The following is a 20,027-nucleotide window of genomic DNA, read 5'->3' as shown; positions in this document are numbered from 1 at the left end:
TGTCCTCAATCCTCCTCCAACCCCCCCCCCCCCACGACCCTCTTTTCAAACCATACCTTGTATTCTCCCAAATTAGTTCCTCTTTCTACACTGCCCCCCCCCCACCAAGCCATTTAAACAGTGGGAAAGGTTAATTGCTTGAAAGACCCGCTGTGTTATTTCAGCTGATCCCAAGTTTCCGTCTAGTCCTTTGCCATCGTATCACAGCCAACTGCTGGAAGGAAAGCAGTGTATGAGGTGACAGATGTCGAAAATGCCTGAACACACACGCAGACAATCACACATCCACACCTCAGCTGTTCTTTCTACGAGGAGGCGCGGCAACAACGTCTGAAGTGGAAATGAGGTAGGCTGGCATACCGATGCTGGAGGAACCCTCTGCCGCCTCCTCCCCCCTCTTGGTGATGATTTATCCTCCTTTGCTAAACAGTCTCTTTCTCTTCTTTACTCCCGGTCTCCCGCCCACTGGAGCTCGCGCTCTCTCGACTGAAGAAAGAGCGGCAGAAGTCCCTCCCTTCCGTGTGGCTCAAACCAATCATCGAGAGCGGAGACATGCAACTGCCTCCATCCCGCGCCTCCTCCACCCCGACCACTTTTCATTTGCCAACGTGCTCTCATGCGCGCAGCCGGATTGTCATCGCGACAATTAAACAGCGATACAAAAAGAGCGGTGTTACCGTTGAGCGTTAACGCGGTTGTGCGCGACGTCGTCCCTGAAACTGCATCTTTTTTGCACTCCTTTTGAATAGATGAGTTTCACTCGTAACGAAAACTAGTCACGAGTAAAATTTAAAACACGGAAACCGTCCCTGCGATGATTAGAAACACACGGTGCTTTGTGCTGCCATGCAAAGAGGAAATACCGTGCACGCTGCTTTCGCGATGTTCCATTTGTGATTGCATTTACAGTGTTCTCCAGCTTGAAATCAACATTTTAATTTCTACTGAAACGAGAAATCTAATTCCACGATGAATACTTCATCAATGAAAGAAATTAGACCACCTTGTTTTCTTCAATTTCCTGGTCAGTTTAATAACCGGTAGCACATGGAATGCCTAATAGCACGGTTTTGGGCAGCATAAAATCCAACTGAACAAACAGGAGTGGTCTAATATTTCCATGACCGTATACAGACCATCAAGTATTTTTGACAAAGTTTAATTTGTCATAACTCGATCAACGTTGAAAAGCAATCATGTTGAGTACTCAAATATGGCTACAAACAAAAAAATGTGACCAATGTTTTTCCGCGTCATGCTTTGTCACTGCAGAGCACCAGCTCGACTCGTGTCACTGTGGGATTTTTATTTCAAAAGAGCACCGCAAAAAACTGCAAAAAAAAAAAAAAAAAAAATTTAAGTAAACAACATTTCACATTGAACGGTCAGAACAAGATGCTAATAAACAACAGTGCAGAAGATGAAGGGTTTTTCTTGTACTTATTTTTCACCATGTGCCCACTGGCCACAGTCAGAAGATGACGGGCACAAGACAACACACCGCAGCAACAAAGTGGAGACTGTGGTGTACAATCCTGCTTTTGTCTAGAGCTCAGACAGCGCAAAATGGTAAAAGCTATCTTCCGCATGGCTATTTGTTTTGGTCATTTCTCACCATGCGATCCTTAAATGCCACAATGATACCAAAATGGCAAAAAAAAGTCATATGATTCACTCAAGGGAAACCATAATCTACAATCAAGAAATGATGAACATTCCCCGAACTAAAACCTAAATTGCATTGGTATGCTCTCTTTTTCCATGCTGTGCTATTCCTTCACCAAGCATTCAAATTACTACAATCACACTTGTTTTCCAGATAAAACAACTGTGATGATGCTCACTTCCCAAACGCATGAAAAAAAATTGCACAACAGAACCAGCGCAAGAGAATTCTACAGGTCCTGAAAGTGTAATACAAACTATTCTATTTCCACACCCTCAGATAGTCCTAATTAACACCAGAAACAAAAGCACAACAGATAATTCCTCACTTGCACGTTGTCGAGAAGACAAAATCATTTCGGTACGAGTTCATCAAGTTCAGACGGACAGAATTGACTATTCTGAAAACGCACCGCTGACCGCTAAATCACTGAACACTCAGTCCATCTATCAGCTTCACCTTGGCAGGTCGTCAATATAGCCTCACAATGCGATAGGAAAATATTGCAATATCTGATTACGCACGCCAACAATGCTCTGTGAAAAAAAAAAAAAAAAAACGACATACAGTTGGGCAGTGCTTATTCATGGCTGTTTTTCGGGGGAGGGGATCAGGGGGGCAGTTTTGGAATTTCAGTAGACTGTAGCATAACCATATAAACAGGAATGCAGTTACAAAATATGGCCAGTAGGATTTTAAGTGTACGATAAATTGATCTCGTTTTGAGAACCAAATGACAAGAGTACCAAATAAATCCCAAATTAAGTTCTAGTTGGACAGGAAGGGGTGCGGATGTATCCTTTCGGTCTAACAGATTTGCAGATGCTGCATGACACAATTTTGAAAGCGTCAGCTAAGCGTGAGTCGGCAAAAGTGAACCTGACATCTTAATCTCCCTCCTAGCAGACAGTTGTTCATTATAAACTCTGGAGAACTGCTCAAGCTTGTACGGAAAAGCTTTTTGATTGCATCTTCTTAAACAACTTAGTTGTGACAGCCCCTGCTCCCCCCCCCACCCACACCTCATCAGTCTAATGAACCTGTGCGACAACTTACGAGGATATGGGCTATTATGATTAGATCTAATTACACAGGATCCTGCACTAAAATTAGGCGCCCAGTCGGATATTAATAGCCAAATGCTAGATGATCCACATCCTCATTTAATGACTTTCGGAAAGCCGCAGAGTTTGTCTCGTGCCCAGCAATTTGCCATCGCGTGATCGAGACCCAAACACGCATACACACACCAGCCTGCACCTTTCTCTCTCCGCCCCAGCCAGCAAAATCCAGACACACTCCCTTGCATTCACGCACCCCCTCGGCCCACCGCACGAGGAGCTAAAAATAAATGACAGCGAGGCAAAGAGGGTTGCATGGGGAGGAATGGGGGGTGGGGGGGGGGCGTAAGATAGCAGGGAGAGGCAAGGGAGGAGAGAGCTCATCAGAGAAAAGAGGAAAGGTGAGAAAGAAGTCCGGGATATTAGGAACAAAATGGCAGGATGAAAAGGGTGCAGCCACAATGATGAAGAGGAGGCAGCGTGGCATCCTGACACTTGCTTGCTGAACTGAGCACAACATAGGCCTACAACTTTGTACACTGTGCAAGGTCTCAGGACTAGTTTTAACTAGTCGCCATACTTTGGGAAGTACCACTGGACAACAATTCCGACGATTCCAACAAATAAAAACTCAGCATTCCGCTGAATCTGGTTGTTGTAATTAATGGGGGGCCCCTCGCTTGCTTCTCTTTAATGATTGGGATCGCGGGAGACTTTGACACCCAGAGTGTGTAAATTATGTCCCGTGTAGTTTTGTCTTGGTCGCCCACAAAAATCTGATTTACCAAAAAAAAAAAAAAAAAGATTTAATCCAGAAGACTACTCCGTGCCTTAAAGCCGTTTCGCTTATCTTATCTTTATATCGACAAAACAATTAACATTTATATTCGTAACTATGGGCAACTGATATTTTGATTTCAATCAACGTAAAGAGCAAAAGGAGCCTGGTCAGGTGGTCACTAGACTGCATTCTACTGTGCTGCAAATTACAAACATCGCAGTTAAAATAGCCCATCAAGTCAGTGGTTGCTTTTGCACACAACGCTAGTAAAATTCAACGAGGGAAGAAACCGACAAGATGTGACCGTGACTAAAGTATTGACCTGCATGCGCACCATGCAGTTGACATCATGCGCTTTTTCTTTCACCAAAAGCACAAAAGGCCCTCAGTTCTGTTCACATCCAACTTAAGTTGTGTTTTCATCAAACCTTGGATACCGCTTGGAGAGGGCATTCCCGTGCCTAACACATGGAAACACAATACAAGCACTTCTGATTGCAACTATCCCAAGGTATTGGCATTTGGAGAGTCACAATGGCCTGTTTTGTCTTGCTGAAAGCATCGTGGCATTCATGCTGTATGTGGACACAAGTATTGGGACACATGGCTGTTACATGTAAGTTCGGGGAAACTGGAGGTCATGCCATTGATGGAGTTGAAGCCAAGGTTCGAAGGTTCTTCCATAAAAACTCATCCAGCCTCGAATTGTCACGCGGAATTAGAGGGCATTCCCGAAACAGTGTTGCTGTGCCTCAGATCCAGTGCACGACTGGCAGAACGGTAAATCAGAAAAGAAACATGAGATGTCAACCAACCCAGGTGTTACCTTCTTCACACATCAAATAGGTGTTGCCGTTTTATTTCTGTCCTCTCTTTTGAAACAACTTCACGACAATCAGCTTCCACTGGGCGAGTTAGGATAGGGAACTGCCAAAACCGCGCACATTGGCTCTGTCACTCAATGCCTCCTGCCTGCTTTAATTTATGGAAATAATTAAAAATGCGGGCCATGGCTACAATAGCTTAATGGGTTTTGCTCTTTTTGGTTACTGGCTGGAATGTTAATTAGTCAGCATTCAAATATAATCTGGTACTTTCAGTACTCTGCAGCAGGGAGCCTTGCGTCAGGGGTCTATTGGGGGGGAAAAAAGGTTGCATTTGAAATTGTAACCGCTTTTTCAATGGCCTCATCAGAAAGGCTGATGAACAGCATGTTCAGACACGCTGAGACCAGGTCAAGGGATCAAAGAGGCTGCTAGCTAGGACACAATGTGCGTGCAACACAGGGAGTTGCACGCACGCGCGCGTACGCTAACGACACAATATGCACAAGAGCACAAAACTTAGTAGAAGCTGGCATGTGACCATGGTATGCACAAATTAAAAAAAGATGGAGCCTAGTAATTAAATAATGAGCATAGTACATAAGAAGCCAAGTTAATTATGAAGAGTAGTAATTGCAAAGTGAATGTTAATAGATTTCTCCTGTTCTTTGATTGAAGAGATAAATTTGACTATATACATGGCTAACAAAATCCTCATACAAAACTGGTAGAGGAACATAACTGTCAACAAACTAATTATGAATTTATAATTATTTATTCTATGATACATTTTTAGTGGACATTTTTAGTGGAATTAGTTACGGCAATAAAGCAACAAAAAAAAAATGCTTAAGAAAAAAACCCCAAATTCTAAGACCACTCCCCTATCCATTTTGTATAGCGCTTGCCCTTATGAAGGATGAGGGGTGAGCAGGAGTCTATCCCAGCAGACTTTGGCCATGAGGCATGATCCACCCAGATGTACCGAAACATTTTTTTTTTGGTCAATTTCTCAATTTGAGGGGCACTGAACTTGAAAAGGTTTCGGTATTGCTGTACATACTTTATATACTATTGCTGACACTCTTCACCAGCCAAGCTTTGGGTAGACTAAATAAATCGAAAAATGTCTGTTGGGAGAAGCCGCACGTGTTTTCCTATCCTGGAATGCCTTAAAAATACTTTCCAACTTTCTGTCCAGTGGTTATCAAATCAGTAGCGCTGCACATCATTGTTATGATATTGTGAGGGAAAGCTAGCATTCCATTCATACCATTTAAGTTAACACAAATGCATCTGCAGGGACTGTTGTTGCACAGGAACTGCATGCAGCTAAAGAGAAAAAAAAGTCTTGGAAAGGGAGGTGGGCACAGTGGTCAGGCAGCGAGGTGGGGGGGTCAAGAGGGAAGTGGAGGAAAAAGGCAAGACCAACATCTTTTCACCACCTGGGAACCAGCATTGTGCCCCCGGGATGTTGCCTTTATATAAGCAGACAACAGAGTTGCAGCCAAGAACTGAAGAGCAGCATTGGCACATTTTAGTGTGTGTGTGTGTGTGTGTGTGTGTGTGTGTGTGTGGGGCGGGGGGGGTCTCTGAAATACAACATGTAACCACATGCCCATGGGTATGTGCGAAAAAGAACTACAGTACCTGCAGTGTCAGATCAAATAAGTGTACTTCGATTAGAACAACACACAAAACATTTCAGGGAAAAAGCAATTACTGTGTGAACGCACAAAACCAAGGACAAGTTGCATTAAAAACTGTGAGGAAGACATCGATGATTACATTTATTATTATTATTATTATTATTATTATTATTTATTTATTTATTTTTAATTTGGGGGGGGGGTGTATTGTTGTTATACCTGTCGTTAGCCCAACGTAAAAATGTCCGATTAAATGCTTTGGCACCACTTTATTGCGGGACTGGGAACTTTTGGAAAAAGATTGCATGTCTGGACGGTGGGAAATATTCCCAAAATAAAAGTCCTGGGATTTTTTTTTTTTTTTTTTGGGGTCACTGTAGCAGGGTTTGCTACTCTCGAGAGACCCAGGAGCCTTTTTTATTCTTTGCAGGGGTGAACAACATGTCTGGTCGGACGACTACTTGGTGCATTTATTGAAATTGGAAAATACCATCTTCTGCCTCTTCTACTTGCATATTTTTCCCCTACACATTGCGATATAAAATTAAGGGTAAAAATATTATAGTATAGTATAGCAGATTTGAGTGTGTGTGTCATCCTTAAGTAATTACCATTACGCTGTTTTGCCTTACCTTTGTGATTAGAGTGCGGTACTCCTCGACCTGGTGGTCATTGTTGTGGCAACCAGACAAGAGCTGCCACACCTCCCCACGGAGCGCCTCGGGTATCCCGCTCCGCACCAGAGCTGGAAGCGGCCTGGGACGCACGGACAGATTCATATGCCTGAGAAAGGAGGCGGAAGAGCAGTGGTCAGTCATAGGGATGATTTCTCTGGTCAATTACAATAGATGAAACAATTTAGAGCTTGATTCACAAAAGTAATGACACCCAAGTTTTCAAGGTTATGAGCAGCATGTAATGAACTCATAACAAATGCATCATCACGCGGCACAAGATGTGGGGAGAATCTCCACTTTAAACCTACCATGTCACCTTGAGCGCAGGCATTTGTTGGCCTGTGCCTTCCGCCAAGTCACAAAATGCTTCTTCTCGTAGCCGTTGGCGGCTTAGTGCAGTCGTAAAAATTAGAAGCGTGGCAAATTCAGCGCCAGTGGTGATCGCATTCAACACAGACAGATCTAATTGATATTGGTCCAATATAAAAAAAACAGCATCAGGTTATATCTGTCTACATCTAAAATCTCCAATATCTCATGCTTGAGGTTAACAATTGTTCTTTGTGTGAAATAGTATCACATGATCAAGGCTCTTACAACATTTCTTAGTAAAAAAATAAAAGCATGCTTCATTCCTGCTGATATCGTAATGGCTCACCATCAGTATCGGGCATGCCTCGAGATGCAAGATTGGCATCGTATCGGAAGTCACTTGGCACCCCGATTACTGACTAGGTTCACTTCTACTTTTCATGCGGTTTTACATTTACAATGTGTCCCATTATGTAATACCTGTCATTTTAATGCTCGAGGGAAAAACAGTTGAGTAGAGAGAGGAACCAAAGTTGTGTGTACGGAAACATCTGTAGTCACCGTGACGACCATAATTCACGGTTCAACAGTAGGCCGGAGCTTCTCTGTCATCTGGCCTTAGGGTCATGACTTAAATTGTGCAACCATTTTACATTTTGTCCTGCTCAAGCTACCCAAAGCACGCACGCTTTCAAGACACCACACGTCTTATTTATTTATTTATTTATTTTTAAATCACATGCTTTTAATTAAAAAACAAATGCAGCAATGGGACAGGAGAGCTACCCCAGCAAGCTGCTTATCTTGTTCCCTCAAATAAATAAATAAGAGGCAATTGTGTGAGTGTTTGTTTCAGAGGAAGCAGAAAGACTGCTGAAGGCCAAACACAACAAAAGACCTTACCACTTAGATAGCAAGTCTCCCCAGGTCTCCAGGATCTTCTCAGCACACTCTTTGGAAACATCACCAGAACCACTGAGTAATGGCTCGTCATTATCTAGACACACACACAAAAAAAAAATGAAACATTTACTTGTTACATTTTCCATCCGTCTGAGCACACACACAAACTCCCTGAGCACTCTTTGGACCACGGTGAGCAACAACAGACATGCACACGGCGGCCAAACTGGTATCACATCTGTCCAAAACCTGCGATCATAACAAGGTTGCGTGATCTAGTAGGTTATGAAAACAATTCCAGTTACCTTTATATCAAAATAGAACATATCATCGAATGAGAGATTTATGACACGAATAAAACTGGACGACGTTGGTGACTTATCCTTGAGCACACGGTGTGTATAACTATGATCACACGATGTCCACTCATAAATAACGGAAAACATGGTCATTTAATAAAACAGAAACATTTCTCCACCTGACCGTCGAAACGCACGAAAGGCCCTCATTCAAGGGGCTCGTAAACTATGTCCATGTTTGGACTCCCTGAACGGAGCGGTCCGCGCGTCGCCCCCAGCCTCTCGTCTGTGGTGAGTGCGAGTGAATGTGCGTCAATGTATACATCAAACTATCGTAGAACAACTGAGTGCGCACCCTCGGTCGCACTACTGAAACTGTAACGGAGGTGGGACTAGTCCGGTGTCCTGTTTGTAGATTAAAGTGGGTGGAAAATAAAGGAATGAGTGTAGAAATGTCATGTGTGCATGGTGCGCGCTAGCTGTCACCGTGTGTGCCGAGAGAAGTGCGCAATTGCGCATGCGTGCAGCTTAGAAGAAACGTTGCCTGTTACAAAAACTACTTGAATGACTCGACAGTTATTGAAAGCCCCGTGGTGTCTTTGAAGTCAAATGGCGCTGAATGCCCCAGAAAAAAAAAAAAAAAAGGTTTCACATGACACTTTCAGCAAATCTTGTGAGACTTCATCGGAGTCCAAATCAAAAAGAATCCCCCCCCACCCCCACAGGTGTTTTTCTTATTCTTTGGCTTCTTTTTTATGTGACCGCAGACTATCAGTGGTGGTGGCAAAGTGGAAGAATGTAACAAAGACAATTTATGAGCAACATGGTAAGTGGCCGCCATTTTTGTGGAATTCAAAAAAAAAAAAAAAGAATATTAAAAATGAGCAATCCTCCATAACATCTAAATTCCCAGAAAAAAAAAGGTTGCAAGAGCTTCTTCTGGTTTTCTTACAAATGATGTGAAATTCGAGGATTTTTTTAAGGGCAAGTAAAGCTGGTCGAAACAGAGTATTTGTGACGCTTCAAATGAGACAACCGATTGCAATTTCGGGCGTATGAGCTTTTTGGTGGGTATTTTTTCAGTGAAAGATTGGAGAAGTGGTTCAATAAATCTTTAGAATACACAACTTCAATAATACATATTAATGTTTTTTTTTTCGACCACGTTGAAATGAATTGCAATGCAACGTGCAAAAAATAAATAAAAGAACACAATGTGCAACCCGGAGTCAGATGTGTACAAAGTGGTGAGGCGCCTCCCCTCCCAGGCATTCAAAGTAATCTCCATCAAACATCAGAGTTGCCATCGCACAAGTTATTCTCCCTTAGAATTTGTGAAAACTGCCAGGAGCGGGATGTGATACACCTACAGGGTGCACAAAAATGTGTTCTCTCGACTAAAGAGACGTTGTATTATGTTTTGCGTAATGCGGCAAGCTTTCGCTCAATCACGGTCCACAGCTTCCGTATTGGCTGCATGTGAGATGGAGAATGAACAACGACAAAATAAGCGGGTTCTTTTCACGGCCGCACATTGACGTCACGCCACTTATCTATCCATCTACCCAGGAGCTTTAGGCAGCATATTTTATATGTATAAACTGTGTGAACTGGTGGGCACACAGAGAGAGCAAAGATTCGAACCTGGATCTCTTGACTATGAGTGAGGCGGAATATCCACATTTGTGAGGACGTCTTAAAAATAACACAAACACATGGTTGCTGACACTTGAAGTACAGCACAAGAAGTTCTCCAACACAGCTTGTGACCGGGCACCACGAGGACTTGGGCGAACATCACATTTATATCCGGGACAGCCTTCAGGGGGAGCGTTTTCATTTCCTGCTTAAATAGTGTATTATAGCCATCAGTGATGAGGACGAGCAATGATAAATTTCAGAGTGTATAAACTATTCAGTGAGATGTCTGTGGAGGTGTGCGGTGATTTAGATAGAGGGTAATTTACAAGGGCGGAATTAGTGCTTTCTGTTTGAAATTTTACGATTCTACAACAACATTTTCTTATGATTAAATGCATTGAGATATTTATCGGGTCGCCAAAATGATGATGAACAGACGGAAAAAAAAAACATTACCTTCCTCTTCGTCATCCTCGGGTGGAGAAGGGACCATCGAACCCGGCGCGCCAGGAGGGATAGCAGGACTAGCTGTGGTCTTCCGTTTCTCTCTTTCTGTCTCACTTTCCAAACTCACCACCTCGTAAAGTGTGTCAGCGGAGGGCCTCTTCCGCTCCTTGCGCTCCATCTGAGGAAAAAAAAAAAAAATGCAATGAGGAAGTATTTTCACTTTGTGCATTAGCATAAACTAATGTCAAGCTTGACCTTCATTTGCTTGGATGAAACCGCAAGTGCTCGTCATAGGTCGGCATACCTGTCGCAGTTTCAGGTAGTAGGTTTCAGTGTGGCTGCGCTTGCTGAAGGGCCAGAAGAGACGATCGTTGGGAGAGCAAACCCGGACCCTCGTCTCCAGAAGGAAACGCACCGGCTCTTCGACTTCTGTTATGACGAGGTCCACCGCTGTCGTCATGTACATACATTTATCTACAAAAGCAAGAGAAACGGTTTTATTTATCATCACCAATTAACTAAGACCAATCAATGAACAACGTGACACTGCTTATCCAAGCAAGGGAGGTTAGTTAGTGTTTCGCTCTCATGCTAATTGGAGACCCTCAGTTGTCACGCAGATGACCAAGTTTTGCTTCTTTTCAGCCATGTTTTGCGCTGCAACCGCTTTTCTACTCCCTATTCTGGGTCCCGTTTTATTACAACTGTCTGTGCTGTTTGACAAGAAGAGGCACGAAGTGAAGCTGTGTACTGCTATATTAGCTAGCTAGTGGCTAACTAGCTGTCATTTTCTTGTCACTGAAATGTCATCAGTGGTTGAACTCAATTCATACTTGTGTACATGTACAGGTAACAGTTAAAACTTGGTAAACATGTTTCCTAGCACTACTCATTTATCAGTGAAGTCAAGAGAGTGATTTATTTGATGGGGAGCGTTTTGAGTCGGAAGCAAATAACTCCAAATATCATTAAGCTCAATTGGAAATTGTATTTTCTGATCTATAAGAATGGAAACAGCACAGCCCTCGTCGTGGGTAAAATCACACTGACTTTGCAAATCTATTGAGACACACAGTGCGCCTGGAAAGTATTGTATGTTACAGGCTTGTTTGAAAACAGACGGGGTATTGTTTGGAGAATTTGGAGGGGCAAAAAAAATGTGATTCCATTTTGAAATAATGTGAGAAAAAAACTGCGATTCCTGGAGATGCTGCATGTTGCCTACAATTTATGTCAAGTGATTTGAAGATCAGTGCGACCATAAAGCAATTTACATGTGTGGATGTGAAACAGAAAAACAAAGGCAGCTAATAGCGGGGTTCTTTTGTTTTTGTTAATAATACAGTAGCTGGTCTTTGTTACCTTTGGGCGTTTCCTCGTTCACAGCCTGGAACTGGGGCGTGCTGGGGTTCCAACTTCCTGTGATGATGTAAGACTTCCCGTCGGAGCTCTTTCCCATTGACTCCTAAAAGGGGGCACAAGTTGGAGGGAATTAGCTCATGCCCACATATAAATAACTCCACATGTACAGCTCAACGTACATTTATTCATACACTGAACAAATGTGCTTTTTTTTTTTTCTTGGTGAATGGTATCCATCCTCTATAAATGAGCACAAAAAAAGTGTTTAAAAATGAATTTTCTTATTTTGTAAGTGAGAAGTTCCATCTGCATGATGATATTATTTTCATGAATAAAAACAAAATGCTTATTTAACAGGGTAATGCCCATCACCACATATTTTGCAGTGAGTAACAAACATCCATAAGCGGCGGGGCGTTTATTGAGGAGTCATCCATTTGTCCAAATGTGTATACAGTAATTACTATTAAAATTACAGCCGTTTTAATGTATTCAAAATACATCCAAGGTATCGATACACACATAAGTGCACACAACTAACCTACCAGGTCTAGAAGGTGCATGTCACTGTTTTTGACGTTCTTGCCAGGACTAAGCAGAAGACCAAAACACCTTGAGCAGAGGCACACACACACACAAAAAAAAAACCTTCAACAAACAATCAAATCTTGCTCGTCAGTTACTACAACTAGCTTCTTGAACAGGCCTAATTATTGTATACCGATCCAAGCATTAGATATTTGACATTTTTATCCTCGTGCACGTGTGTGTGCCTGTGTGTTTCCTCTTACCGCTCAATAGCCAGTTCCTTATTGGACGTCTGCTGGACATAAATGACTATTTTCTTGTCCATTCCGGCACGTAGTTTGAAGCTCTGCTTGTCCTTGTCTTTTGCGACAGCACTGGCGGGGGAATAAAGCAGTAAATCAGAGAAGACAAAATCTAAAATCCTCACCACACATTAAAAGTGAGTTTGAATAGTTACTGCATGCAAGAAGAAATACACCAAAACGCATCACGACAGGTCGATTCCAATTAAATTTAGTTCATAGTTAAGTGAAAAGAAAGAATAGGGTTGTGCTTTGTTCTTTCGAATCTCACAAACTAATTCCCTCATCTGAGTGTGCGTGCCCTGTGCGTGAATGTCGTTCGCTTCGGATTCAAATGTGAAGGTAATCTTGTCTTTAAATCTACAGTATTTGAAATATTAATAGTTGTGAGCACATGGGGACGATTGGGGAAGAAATAAAAACTGGTCAAAAGCTGGTTGAAAGCAGCAACCACACAGGCGCTTGTGTTTCCCTCTGAACTGGAGCGTGATGGAAGCTTCAAGGATGTCTTGCTATTCTGGTCTTAATTGCATAACCTCAAACAAGAGAGCAAGCAACATGGAAAGAGGGAACTCAAATTGTGTTCGATGAAATAAAGATACACTTGCTCAATTGAAGTTTAAGCTTACCTTGTATGGCTGGCTGATTTTACATCCCCTCATTTGTACAAAAAAAACAAAAACGCTGTTTCGCTCTCTTTCCAGCATAAATATTAAAAAGTGGCATGCTCGTCTTCAATGGAGGTACTTAGGTTAATGCAATTTTTTTTTAAGTATTGTTTAATAAAGAAGACTGCATTTTTTTTTAATTTATTGTGATGAGGCTAAATGAAACATTTGACATCAATCAAAGACAGCTGGCAAGTTTCTTTATCCATTGTCAGTGTGTGTGTACGTTTTCAGTCAGTATCTGATTGCTAGGAAAACACATCATCAATTCTTATACCTGAAAGTGCCTTTGCCATCATCCTCCTTGATTTCCAGGCTGACGGTGAAGGTAAACAAGTCGCTATCTGGCGTGAGTGGAGCAAGCTGCTGCGACGCCAGTGCCGCCTTCTTAGCTGACCGCCGAAATGCTGTGGCAAAGCTGTACAGAATCCGACTCACCTGCAGAGAGGGAACGCAGCACAACGGTTTGGCAAATAATGTGAAGAAAAGAATAAAGGGCTGCGGAGATGTTCTGCAACAAAGAACCAGCAGCTGCATTGCGATTCGTAACATCGCCCTGTTCACACTCCGGAGCTTCACGTATGTCATTGTGTCACATGGTGACAATACCGTAAAGTGTCTTTGTTTATTGAAACAGAGCGGGGCTCCTAAAATGGAAAACATCATTAGACCAGAATCGCCGGGAATACGCCTTTTTATGCCACTGTTAGGAAAAGTCTAAGAGGTTCTTTTGTTTATTTGGAGCCTTCAATGAACCTAACATACATGTTTTGTGAATGAACAAAAGAGAAACCAGCAAAGGGGAAAGATGAAAACTCCACTCAAGAGGCCCTGAGCTGGAATTCAAACAGCAAAACACACACACACACACACACACACACACACACACACACACACACACACACACACACACACACACACACACACACACACACACTAAAATACCAAGTTGACATTTTAAGGTTCATGCGAGTAGCGTGGCAAAAATGCAGTTTCAATTTGGACTGGGGGTTCTGAAGCCTTAACCCCATTTTTCTTCCCCCCACCCACCCCCACCCCTCACTTCTGTTGAATGATATAAGCAGTGACACATCGTCTCCCTTAACACCTCTTGTTCTGGGGGCTTTTCTTGGTATTTTGTGTGTGGGTTATATGAGTACTGCAACACAGCCCGGAGTGCATGACATAACGCCTTTGCACCGGGGAAGCTCCCAACACTGACGTGGCCCCTGTGGGACATGCTACGGGGTCGGGGGCAGGGGGCTGGGGATCAGCGATCCAAGACAAGGTCGACAGAACGCTGCTAGCAACATTGACCATGTTTATATAAATAGACTGCAATGTGTGGGGAACACAGACAATTTTGGGCATTCTTGCTCAGTCTTAACTATTTCGAAAGCTTTAACATTGTGCATGAAGTATTTGGTCAAATAGTGGCCAGGGTTTCATCATTTAAGCAGTTGCAGATGTGGGAGGCACATCCACAATCAGAGAAGTAACATTAGCGAATGTGACAATTTACGTCGTGCAAAACTGTCATTTAAAAACAAAAATGTTTTTGAGAGAGACATACTGTAAAAGGGCAAAAATCAAGTACATTGCGTAGCTCCCCAGAAGAAAACACTGCTGAGAAATCGTGTCAGAGTCTACTCCTGAAATAATAATTGTTATGATCCATTATCTGCAGCCACTTCTGTACGCATTGCTCACTTTCACAGGAAACAAATGAGTGTGTCATGATCGCGCTCATCATGTGCCCAAAAAGACACTCTGCTCATCACAAGACTCGATTTGGCGCGATCTGTGGATCTCAACTCTTCTTTCTTCAGTGATTCACTGGTAAACTGTGCTAACGTTTTCACATTACTTTTGAATAGCTTTGATTTGGCTAATCAGGACCCAGAGACGCTGATAGGGATTTGCACTCGTTTTAAAACTACGGTATCATATTAGGCAAGCGAGAAAAAGAAATGAAAAAAGAACTTACCGCCTCTTGGATTTGGCAACGGAACACATGGATCCTGAAGATCTCGGCGTTGTAGTGGCTCTCGGTGAACGCAAAGCAGTCACTCTCCGGCGTGCCATCATGGCCGCGCACGCAGAACAGAATCTTATAGATCGGGTAGTTGGCGATCTCCGTACTGTTGTTGGGGTCCAAAAGCCTGTGAAAATGAATGTGAAGCAACGCTCATCACGGGTACCACTGCGAACTGTCTCAATTTCCAAAAAAGCTGCAGTTTTGTGCAAGTTCAGTAAGAATGTAGTGGATTACAATTTGTCACACTAGAAAACAAATCCTACTCCATAAATGGCTTTGGTACTTATATTGCAAATGCTGCAAATACTGTACCAATCCAAACCTGATCAGGGTTGACTGTTCGCAGTCATATCGGGTAGAATTAACCTCCTGGATGGCTTGGAGGACATGGCTAAAAATTCTCCAATTACCTGACAGTGCCTTCAGACACGCCTGGCACACACAACGTGACGTCCAAGGGGAGCTGACACTGCCCCCTCAGTATGTCCATCATACGGAGAGCCTCCACCTCACTGCGGGGAGCGTTGACCGAGGCGCACCCGAGATATGTCAGCTGACTGAAGACTACACTGTCCTCATCTGGGATGGGACTACCAGGACTGCCGTCTGATGACGATTCATCTCCTGTGAAGGAAGCACGTCATGAGCTCTACTTTGATCTTTTAATTGTAGACCTTTATTCACCTCCGGTGGCATAAAGTGACTGACTTTCTGTGCACTGGAATAAAAAAAGACCCTGTTAATATGTTCCATTAATCAGAGCATGTCGTCCAGGTCCTGAAGCAATAGAGCGGTCCCGAAACACACAATCACCACCATGATGTTCTTTTTATTAAATGGTGTGTGATTTTTACACCAGATATAACATGGGGCACACTTTCGAAAAAGTTAAATTCTTCCTTTGTCCGTCCAGAGAGTATAGTACTGTCCTCTCCGTGTGAAACGGAGTGTTAGATTAGCTTGCGCGCCACTAGAGATAGCCTGCATGCGTGTTTTTGGTTCAAGCAGAGACAGGTTGTACCGGTGAATATTTTATGAAATATTGTGGAAAATATTAGGATACGGCTACTTGAAGCCAAACCCCGTCTGCTTTTATTTCGGCATCGTTGTGTGCAGACACACTGCCCTTCATCTCACATATGTTGGATCCCGATTTGAGGCTTGGTTGCTCGATCATTTGATGTCACAATGAGACACTTTCTTATCCAGTCAAAAATTATTTCTAGAGGTGATCAAGGCCTTCATTTCCAAGAAGGATTCAGCAGTTTATAGTTTAGAGATAAACAGGATTAAATTTTCAGTCAGTACGACCATTTCAAATTTTAATTATCACGACGCATTTATCATAGCAGTCAAAGTGTACGGGTTCTTTCATCCAGAGCAATGTGCAGTCAGTGTTCTCCTGCATTAATGATGCGCACGCACACGCACACACACGAGCGCGCGCGTCATTAATTTCACCTCAAGTTTTACATTAGCCAATTCAGTTCCTTGCAGCTAAACGTTTAGAATTACCAGGCATGACCACTCACCCCGATAGGACCGCTCATTCAGCTCGCTCTCCTGAGCTGTCTGAACAGGAAGTACCATCTCCACCTTGGGTGATGGTGCACTGAGGGGATCAGTGGCTGGTGCTACGGGCGATGCTGTGGTGAGGAGGAGGTCATGGTCCCCGGCGCCCGCCAGGGGCCCCGGCCTGGCGTCGCCCAACGACGGTTCCATGAGGACATCCTCTAGCTCCCTTTGGAGTTGCTGCTCACTGCCATTTCCCACAATCTGACACACACACACACACACACACACACACACACACACACACACACACACACACACACAGAATTCAAATGGAGACATTTAGGGCCAAACAGATGTTAGTAAACCGAAAAACACTGATTAAAAATCACTGAAGCAAAGCCAGCAAAATCACATTTTTCTACGACATGTGACAGACCACAACATGGTGCTGATAAGTGAGCAACATCATTGCATGAATAAATCCTCCTTTTGTATCCCTGCTTCTCACCTTGTTCTTGGAAGACATAATGTGCATCAAGTGATTGCTCTGTGGACAAGCATCCTTAGGGCAAGCATCCTCTTTTTTACATCTCTTACCATTTTAGTGATTAGTAGGTCAGTAAAAAAGTAAGTTGTGTAAATGGTGGAGTTAGGCCAACACTAACTGCATATGAAACAAGTAAAAGTACATACATGCTAATCTGAAGGCTATACACGAATCAAACCAAACACACGCAGAACCGTCTCACCGCTAGCTCTACTGCTCACGTTGGACCACCACCGTGTCATGAGGGTCAACTTCACACTAAACAAGTCATATTACGTCGATATCAATGTGTTACTTTACTTTTAGTTTGAAGTTAGCCTTCGGAAGCAATCGTTGTGGTAGATGATTTAAATCGAGGCGGGCCTGACTAATTCTTCGTGTACAAAAGGTGCAATATTCAATTCCCAGCGCTCGAGCGCACTGGCGCACCACTTATGTGCACCCCTGAGTAAAATCTTATAATGTTCATTGTTTACGATGACACCAACCTTTCCAGGTTACAATTTTTTTTACAAATGAATTTGCACATCTGCGTAACAATGCCATATTTAGAGCCATGGCCTAGTAGTGTTTTTCATCCAACTATTTACTGTAATTAAGACTACGATGCACGCACGAATAGGTTCGCGCTCGACGACATCAGGTTCTAACCTCCAAATGCAAATCAGAAGTCTGTTGCATATTGATGACATTGCATTGAAAGCCAGTCCTAAAAACTTGCGCGAATGTTCAGGCGACACTACATATGAATACTTCTTTCTAATGCTATCACTATGAGAGCTAAATCAACACAGTGACCAACTCGTAGGCTCACTCAACAGCCAGCAAATGAACAAGAGAGCACAAATCACGGACAGTCACCACTGGATCACGTTACAGCAAAAAAAAAAAAAGAGAGAGAGAGAGAGAGAGAGAGAGAGAGATACGAAGAATACAAAGAGGAGGAGGAAGAGAGCAAAGAGTCAAAGAGACTGACCTTAAAGCTGACCCCTTCCTCTGAAATCACCTGCATAACAGACAACAAATTTTAGACACACTGATTCCTCTCTGACATGATGGACAGTTCAAGAGACGGCGCAGGTGAAAAACCAAATCATGATGTCGGGATGAAGAAGTGAATGAAGGGTTTTCTCCCGAGCTGTCATAAACGATGGACAGTCAGATCACCACCTTAACCCATTGTACACCACAACAAAAACTTCTGGCTTTGAAATGAAAGGTGACGATTGACTGAATTTGAATAAATCCCTTCAAATACTACGGTCAACAAAAAATGAATTCTCGCATCTTTGAACTATCACCCTGAGTAACCTGCTGAGAGATGTTTTTTTCCCACCTCTCTGATCTGCTCAGAAAATGGCCTAGCAGACAATGATGAATATCATATTTACAATGGCAAATCCGACTGCGGAACTGACCGTGGGTGCGATGTAAAACAGCATGATATCCAATTAGGAGACAATGAAAAGAGTGCGCTGTTGCCGGACTCAGATAGAGGAACTGAGCGTCTGTATTTATGTCGTTACACGTCGTATCAGTCATTTACCACAGCAATAATAACGAGGAGAAGAACTGTGATCTCCTTGCCAAATAAGCTAAGAGTTACCATCTTCTACTGCTACTTTTGCGACGAGTGCTATTCTTTGCTGCTACTCCAGCGGTTTGGAAGCCCTGTGGTGCCATATTGCCTCTCCAAGATCTGTCTTCTGGTATGGGGGAAGGATGACTTGCAATGGTCAGTAGACATATTGTGTTCGGTGTGATGCTTGGTCAGTTTGAGTACACCGAGCTTAAAAGCGGTAAGAACACACAAGAATGTTTTTTTTTTCTTTGTGCGTGTGTGTGTGTGTGTGTGTGTGGTGAGGGGGGTCTATCGTGTTGTAAAAATCAGCTAAAATGTTAAAATTCGGCTTCAGTAGGCTACTTTTTGGTTTATGAGACAACACAAGTGAATACTTTTGTGATTTGCAGCTTCATCCAGGTCATCACAAAATGCTTCGTTCCGAACGTTGTTTTTTTTTTTTGATTCATAAGAATAGCATAAGAGAAACTAATTTTCCAGTGTTATTCAAGTGAACTAGAACTATGCTTGAGATGTTTCTAAAATGTTGTCCCTCCCATATAGCTAAACAAGGTGACCAGAATATTGCCAATAAAGTATAAAAGTACATGTACACTGCAAACTACCACCATGTGAAGAAAATACATCGTTCAATCAATTAATACCTCTCTGACTGTGTCAAAAAGAATGCCGACTTTTATGCCGGTCTTGTGTTGGCTCTCGGTGGCTTGTCCGAGTCTACACACTGTTCATGTTGTCGTGGCGCCATCTTCTGGTATCTCGCCATAAAACACTTTTGGAAATGTTGAGAAGTGGTCACGGGCAGGAAATGGTGACCAAGGGGAAATGTGATTAGGTCAATGAAATCACAGTCGACGTAATGACCGTCAAAAATGCCTTCACTGAGTGAGGAAAAAGGGAGGGACAGGAGACGAGGTGGTAACCTGAACCCCTTTGGGACACACACAAGATGGTGCCTGCCTCACTGCAGTTCCTCCCTCGCAAAGTCCTCCCCTCTCTTTGTGACACGACACACCCTTGCAACTAACAGAAACAAAAATAACAAAGAATGAGTCCAAAGCATTAGCAGCTGCACGAAAGTCACCGGCCAGCAGTCGGCCACGCTGTGCGATGACGCATACAGCATCGTTGACCATTGTAGCTCATGCTAATGTCATTAATTCCGAGATGCACAGGATGAATAGAGTCACCTTTGACTCCTTCCTCGCTCCACGGTGTTCCCTTC

General features: G+C 43.1%; 1 protein-coding gene across 5 annotated transcripts in view; it reads right to left on the bottom strand.

The window, feature by feature from the left end:
* rabgap1 (RAB GTPase activating protein 1) overlaps positions 1-20,027 on the bottom strand; it is a 43,768-nt gene that overhangs the window by 19,494 nt on the left and 4,247 nt on the right. For 3 of the 5 annotated variants that reach the window (XM_019872022.1, XM_019872023.1, XM_019872024.1), the window contains 11 exons: positions 16,691-16,934; positions 15,569-15,782; positions 15,108-15,282; positions 13,398-13,558; positions 12,414-12,524; positions 12,168-12,234; positions 11,623-11,725; positions 10,565-10,734; positions 10,270-10,438; positions 7,874-7,967; positions 6,614-6,764 (listed from right to left, as the gene is read on the bottom strand). In XM_019872022.1, coding sequence (XP_019727581.1) covers positions 6,614-6,764; positions 7,874-7,967; positions 10,270-10,438; positions 10,565-10,734; positions 11,623-11,725; positions 12,168-12,234; positions 12,414-12,524; positions 13,398-13,558; positions 15,108-15,282; positions 15,569-15,782; positions 16,691-16,934 — 1,659 coding nt within the window. Of the gene's footprint in view, positions 1-6,613; positions 6,765-7,873; positions 7,968-10,269; positions 10,439-10,564; positions 10,735-11,622; positions 11,726-12,167; positions 12,235-12,413; positions 12,525-13,397; positions 13,559-15,107; positions 15,283-15,568; positions 15,783-16,690; positions 16,935-18,196; positions 18,227-20,027 lie in introns of all 5 variants that reach the window. The other 2 variants (XM_019872020.1, XM_019872021.1) reach the window with 1 other exon arrangement.

Source organism: Hippocampus comes, unplaced genomic scaffold (assembly GCF_001891065.2).
Source record: "Hippocampus comes isolate QL1 unplaced genomic scaffold, H_comes_QL1_v1.1 scaffold199, whole genome shotgun sequence".
Lineage (NCBI taxonomy): Eukaryota > Metazoa > Chordata > Actinopteri > Syngnathiformes > Syngnathidae > Hippocampus > Hippocampus comes.
Note: the sequence above shows the minus strand (reverse complement) of the source record. Positions and strands in the feature narration are given on the sequence as shown.